The sequence below is a fragment of the Setaria italica genome, chromosome VIII, assembly GCF_000263155.2.
Source record: "Setaria italica strain Yugu1 chromosome VIII, Setaria_italica_v2.0, whole genome shotgun sequence".
In the NCBI taxonomy this organism is placed as follows: Eukaryota; Viridiplantae; Streptophyta; class Magnoliopsida; order Poales; family Poaceae; genus Setaria; species Setaria italica.
The window spans coordinates 16345979-16353446 of record NC_028457.1 but is presented as its reverse complement, the minus strand read 5'-3'; the positions used below and the strand labels follow the sequence as shown (position 1 = coordinate 16353446).

The window sequence follows — 7468 nt, the reverse complement described above, 5'->3', positions numbered from 1 at the left end:
ATTCTACAAATTTACATGACAACATATTTTTGGTCTATAAGCTTGTCATAAAATTTTTACAAGATTTTACAAAAATTGGAGTGTACGTTGTTGGCAAAATAGATAGACCTCTCACATTGTTTCACACATCTCAAATAAAACTTTGAGATTTAAATACCTCGTAATATGTTTGAACTCGTATGCACCTCAAATTTAAACACAACCTTACCTTTACCCTGTTGTTGACATTTATGGATTTACATTGCCACTTGTTGTGGAAAAAAGTTATTTTTCTATTTTTTAACTAACTAATTAATACACCCTTATGAAGTAACTTGCAAAATAATTATTTTATATACCCCTAATTACATTTTTACATGTAATATACAACATATAAGTTGTCATGTAGGAGTTTCAAGATTCTTTAAATAGATTTAGTATTTTCTATCATTTAAATAAATTTCTATGTGCTTATCGAAAGTAATTCCAAGTTGAACTATGTGTACCTCTAATAAGATTCAAAAAATGCACAAAAATTATATTTAGGCTTGTATGTTCAATTCTAACCCATGCCTTGGAGATATATAAAATAATTCAATTATCTTTTAGGGACAATTCAAACTTCTATCTCCAAATTACCACATAATAATTACAATAATATCTAAAGTTCGTCAAAAAATTTTATAAATTGACATGACAACATATTTTGGGTCTATAAGCTTGTCATAAAATTTTTATGAGATTTTATTAAAGCTGTACTATATATTGTTTATAAAATGGATACATCTCTCACATAGTTTCTACTAACTCAAGTCAAACTTTGAGATTTAGGTAGCACTTTACATGTTCGAACTCGTATGCACCTCAAAATTGGCTAGAACCTTATGTCTACCACGACATTATAAACACTTTACATGTTCGAGCTCGTATGCACCACAAAATTGGATAGAACCTTATGTTTACCACGACATTAGAAAATATGAAGTTATGTTAGCAATTGTTACGTAAAAAACATGTTTTATCTATTCTCTATTTAGTTCAAAGAAAACATGTCAAAGAAAAAAATCAAGAAATAGCAATTAACATACAAACAAACGCCATTAAAGAAAATATGGTGATTTTAGAAAAATTTGAAAAAAAAATCTCATCAAAGTATGATGGAGAAATACCAGCTACAAATTTTGATTCTAAATTAAAAAAAGAAAGATCAATTATTCATATGTTCTTCAACCTAAATCAGCTTATTAGTTTCATGTTATATAAAAAGTGGCCGTGCGAAGACAAAACACAAATGAGGCAGTAGTGGTAAGGCATGCCAGATTTCACCGCAAGGTGTTGTGTTTGATTCCCGGTTCCAGCGGTTGCTCTTATTTTTTGACATTTTAGCTCGGTTATATCTGTTTGTTTATAACATAAGGTCGTGCTATGACAAAACATAATTGAGCCAGTAGCCCAGTGGTAAGGCAAGCTTTACTTCACCGCAAGGTCTCAGATTCGATCCCCTTTTGCTGCTCTTCTGTTTTGCCATTTTAGCTCGCGCAGCAGAGCATAGCACAGTAGCAGGCCCAAGCACAGCAGCAGCACACAGCGTGCAGGCCTACCAGCCCAAGCCGAGCAGCAGCACAACAGGCCCAGCACAGCAGCAGCAGCGGGTGTCCTAAAAAAAAAAAACAAGAAGCAGCAGCGGCCAGCTTGTGTCAAAAAATCATTTCCCCTTTTTTTTCCCAAAAATTCTATTTGCCCCTTATGTCATGACAATTCTAAATTTATTAATCAGGACGAATTTATTATAACGTCACAGGTTTTAGACCGCTTCGTGATAAATTTATTATAACGTCACAGGTTTTGGACCATTTTGTGATGAAATTGATATAACACTGGAACTCCTTTTTTTTCCGGATCGATGGGAGCTCATTTTTCTTATTTTTTTCTTTTTCCGTACGTAGCACAACACCCACGTTTTATAAGGAAAAAAGTAACGTATCTTATTTTCTTTAAAGTAAGTGACACATTTATTTTATCAAAATTGTAGCTTCAAATCTGTGACGATTTTCATTTTCAATCTATGACGGTTACCGATGTTCGTCAAAGAAACCGGGCCTGAATTTGAGCTTGAATGGACCATTTGTAGATCTGTGACGCAAATTCACATATCGTCACAGAAATTGGGCCCAAATTTGAGCCCGAATGGATCATTTGCAAATCTCTGACGTTTTCTAAAATCGTCACAGAAAATTCGTCACAGATTAATAGATTTCTTGTAGTGACAGTTGCCAATAATATTATACCTTGAATTAGATTAATTAATAATCAAAACTGATTTTGGCTTATTTAATCAGGAGCAAATTAGATTAACCTCTACCTTCATGAATTATATTTGCCCTCATACAGATACATTCATGACTTTTGGTAGTAGCACATTCTTTTACTCTATATACAAATAACCCTCTTTTATTTCCTATAACAAACAATTGCAACAAACATGAATCTAAGGGATACAAACAGAGAAGCCTACCATCCTGACTCATCAATGCGTGCCATATTTTTTATGGTCTAGTGCAGTTAGTATTGTACAAAGGGTGCAAAAAGGGTGCAAAATTCTAGGTATCCTATATATTCACCGTGACCCTATTTTTTCCTGAATGCAGGAGGATTCCTATGACTGTGTGCTGTATTTCAAAAAAATGAAAGTGTCAATGTCATTCTCTGCTAACAGCGATGATGAAGGCAGTGACAATGTCCTTTCTGCCAAACAGGTGATAGTCCTTCCCTTACCTAATCATCCCTCATTTACATATGGTAACATCGTTTTCTGACTTGGAATCTCTGGAAAAAATTGATGCCGTTGTAAAATGTCAGATCAAATCCAAGGCGGAGGAGCTTCGCGTTACTATCAAGCGAAGGACGATGGCTAGCAAGTTTTATTATCTAGGATGAAGTATAGTTGAGGTTGCATGACTTTACATGCCTCTCCGCTTTACTCTAGTTCCACGAAGATAGACTTCGTATATGTTAGTTTTCCAATCTATATGTAACGCATTCACTACGTTGGATGCCTCTGCCTCATCTCGGTCACATGGGCAACAACTTCATACTTATATGCGCTAACCAAGTACTTCGTGGAAGGTTACACCTCTCGTCTGCTAATGGTTCAATCTGTTGCGTATGTTTATCTGGTCAAATCTGTTGCCTGCTTATACGTGCTGTGCAACGCAGCTCCACTCGAGTGAACGTACTACTATAAATTCAAATTGTTCAAGTGCTAAAACTACGCCTAAAACTCCAAGTTCATGCAAGAATAACACTAAATCAACATTTTTCATAAAAATGAACTGAAAAGAAATACCCTGTTCAATAAATATCACTCATATAGAAGTTACGTAAATGATGATTTTGCAAGAAGACGAACCCACCTCATTCAATGGACTCATGCTTATACAATTCCACAAACAGCTTAAACTCCTTTATGTTTTCCTTAAGGTCAAGGACCTACAATACATAAACATCTTAATAAACAGCATTGCCTTAATAAACCAGCACCTTCTGAAATTGGTACAGAAAAATATTAGTATTAAAAGGCTCTCAAGTTAGAAATCAGATGAACAAAAGAAAACACTTACCAAAAATTGAAGTTGGCTTACATCAGATCAAGCATGGGCAGATCTGCATGACGTTTCTTCAATTTCTTGCTCCTACAAAAATACACAGAATTGACATATTGGCAAACCAATGCCACAACACTTGCACACTGATTGTGCAAACTAACAAATGAAATTTACATTTCTGGTTAGGATGCTAGATAGTGAAAAAACTTCTGCTCGCAAAGCATGCACTGTAAGGAAGCATCCCGGTGTTTTGACAGTTTACTTTGCACGACACCGATTTCCCTTGGTAGTGATGACACCAGAGCTCCAAATTCTACGATAACTTGGTTCCGACCTAACAGTTGCAAAAAATCTACTACTTCTTACTTTAAACAATGACCAGATGGGAAAGTATTCCAGGCATGTCATGGTGTAATTACGGCACCAGGTTCTCTTGGAGCCTCTAAAAGTTTCAGTACCAGCATATTCTTTTCATTACACAATTTCTCAACATCCTTTCAGAGGTCAGCAGATCCTCAGCGTAGCAGATCCTTGTCTATAACTTTACCTTTGCACTCCCTGTAAGTATTCACTTGTAAGTATTCACTTATAGTCTCGACTTTTTCAAACATGTAAGAAAAGATTGTGATCTCAATATGTGAATTGGCTGCAAGTAAAAATTCCAAAAATCAGTCAAAATAAATACATAATACGTCTTTTTTCTTAACGAAGAAAATAACCACCAGTTGAAAAGATAGCCGAGAGAGTACAAGCACATACATAAAATCAACATCATAATGAACCACACCATCCATAACACTTCAGTGGTCACTAAGAAAGCGATCGTCTGAGCGAAGCAAACACTTCAAGGTACACACTATTTTTTGTGTATTCTCCACATCCGTTGTCACCATCTTCTATTAAAATCTTGAGACCTTTTTTAGAAGTGACTCTTGACACTGCAACGTATAACTGACCATGCGAAAAAACTGGATTTCTTAAATATAGCCCAACAGCTGACAAAGTCTGCCCTTGACTCTTATTAATAGTCATAGCATAGCACACTCGAACAGAAAATTGACGACTTTGCAAAGTAAAAGGCCACTTCTTATTTGCAGCAGTCAAGACTGTACGAGGAACATATACTGTGTCACCAATGTTAGAACCAGTAATAATACGTGCCTCTAGAATCCTGTTAGCGAAATTAGTGACAATGAGTCGCGTACCATTACATAAACCAACCATCTAATTAAGATTCCTGAGAAGCATCATTGGAACTCCAACTTTAAGAATAAGGCAGTGATCAGGAAAATTATTAACCTCGAATTCAAAAATTCAACCAGATATAATAAATCAACATCACCAAGAGTATCCGAACACTTGGAAACACAATCAAAACTCAAATATTCTTTACTTTCTCCTAGGACCATCGATATCACTACAGAATTAATCTCATCTGAAACGTCATTAGTAGGAGACACAATGGCTCGCTTGCACAAATAAGATTTGTACTTAAAATTAAAGTTGAAGTTGTCATAAACTGTATCAATAGGCTGTTTTTTCATAAGTTGATAAAAGGAGAGAGTAGCTTAATGAGAGAAGTAGCAGTGAGGGTGCTAAGCAGGTGTCAAGTTAATTGGTCTGAGAGCCAAGCTAGCTTTCAAGTAGTAAAAAGCAGGCATTAAAGTAGGTGAGTAAGTCAAGTTCTTTATATGCTTGAAGCTTATTACACGCCTTTGTTGCCTTCTGTCTTCTTCCCTTTGGTAGTTCTATTTCCAGCTGAGGAATTGGAATAAATAAGTAAGGCTAACTAAAAGAGAGAAGAGGGTCTACAGTCATTCTATCTCAACACTGAAGAATAAGACGTCTATCCTTACTCTTGCATTAAATAGAATAATCACGAAGGCGCCATCTTAGCCTTGCCTTGCCAGGATCGCTCCCACACTTGTCACGTTCATGATCGGCCTCCTCAACTGTGTATCGATCGAAAGGTAGGGCGGCAGAGCCCCCAACCGACGGGAGTTGTTATGTCCAGTATGTCCCCCCTCAATTCCCGACATGCTATGATACCCCAGGGTGGGTAGGAGCCGCTCGTATTCTGTCGTCAGTAGTAGTCACAACTAACATGTCATCAGGAATTTGTACCCAAGCACCATCATCTTTAGGTGCATGAGAAACAGTAGGCAAAGTACCATCACCTACTGAAAGAACCCAGTCACTAAATTTAGAGAGCTCCTCCTTAGCAATGGAATCTAAACCATCTGCAACTAATCTCATATTCATTGTTAGCTCCAAAACAATAATAGACCTCCATAGTGGAGAATTAGTAATCTCAGCATCCACTATCTTTGAGCACACACCACCTTCAACAATAGGCAGAAGCTGCCTTAAATCACCACCGAGAACCACAACCATACCACCGAAAGGCAGTAACCCCATATCTGCATTGTTCTCTGACATGATGTCATGTAACGAGTGATCCAAAGCTTCAAAACACCGTCTATGCATCATTAGTGCTTCATCCCATATTATTAGAGATGTTTTTTACACGAGATCAGCTAGCATGGTACCTCTCTTAATATCACAAATTGTAGTCTCATCAATGTCTATTAGAATCTTAAATATTGAATGTGCAGTTCTACCACCCGATAGTAACAACGAAGCAACGCCTGACGATGTAACAGCAAGAACGATCTTTCCAAGAGATCTAACATACGTAATTATATTGTTCCAAAGAAACATTGTGCCAGTATCTCCAAAATGTGACACGAAGTAAAATGCAGGTTCATTACCCATGACGCTTCTAACAATGGAATCATAAGCAGCCCGTTCACAATCATTCAGTCTACTGTACAATAGAGGAGCCTGATCTACCAATGTAGCAATATCATATGCCTCTCCATCATCAATAAGACGATTTCCAAAACCTGAACTCGACACTGAAGATGGCAAATTGTACTTCATAATTCAAACCCATTTTTAGAAAATAATTCAGATAGCTCATCAATTACCATACCTATCACCTGTGAATCAGGTACAGAATAAGAAGAACTGCCCATACGCTTCTGAAGAACATAGTCTATATCATCAGCCATGGCTCACCAACATCTATCGAATAAAGAGGCTTCATCAGAGACACCACAATACATCACCATCAACACGAACAAATATCTTGATTGAGATCTCGTAGCCTAGCAATCTGCTTCAGCAAAAGCAGCAAACCATTCGCAATCATCGCCCGACAAACCTCGTGCTAAGCAAGCCTCTTTAAACGTGTTATACAAAACTCTGTTAACCGTGCGTTCCTCATAGCATTGAGCTCCTTTGACAACTAACATAAGCATTTGAGATAGTAATTCTCACCCTGAGAAGGATGAACATTATACATGCGTCCAATCTTATAGCTCCCACTACCCCTGGGGTTCCACAATCGGGACGAGCTATCCTATGTTCACCTAGTAGGAAAATCACAATACGATAATTCACGAGCAGCAGGATATTTACGATTTGCTACAAAAACATTCGGTCAACATGGTCTTTTGGAGAAAAGGAGTAGCAATCAAAGCCGCCAAGTTAGCTTTAGTGGCATATGGCACCATATTCATGATAGGTAAGTAAACTGCCAATCTCTCAACATCTTGAATCTTGTGGTGCAGTTCAAAACAAAAAATATGCCAATATACTTCCTTATCACATATATATATCAACAATGAATATGTTCCATTATTTCATCTCTAGCATATGGCACACTGGATTTATCTATTGATCGCAACCTTTTGTTCACCAGAAGAGTGCTACTTGATGAGGCCTTCCTTTTCCTAGTCCTCTGAAACGCAACATTTGCTTGGTTAGGTCCCTTAGTCACATTCTTACACAAGTACTTAGCAATGTTTGACTGATTGCAA

At 37.1% G+C, this 7468-nt stretch overlaps 1 protein-coding gene across 1 annotated transcript; it reads right to left on the bottom strand.

Moving 5' to 3' along the window:
* Positions 1-5624: 5624 nt before the first annotated feature.
* Positions 5625-6658, bottom strand: LOC105914941. The gene is made up of 3 exons (XM_012848168.1): positions 6580-6658; positions 6134-6502; positions 5625-6049 (listed from the first exon to the last, which is right to left on the bottom strand). Exons 1-3 carry the CDS (start codon positions 6656-6658, stop codon positions 5625-5627), a joined length of 873 nt encoding a protein of 290 aa, XP_012703622.1.
* Positions 6659-7468: the final 810 nt, after the last annotated feature.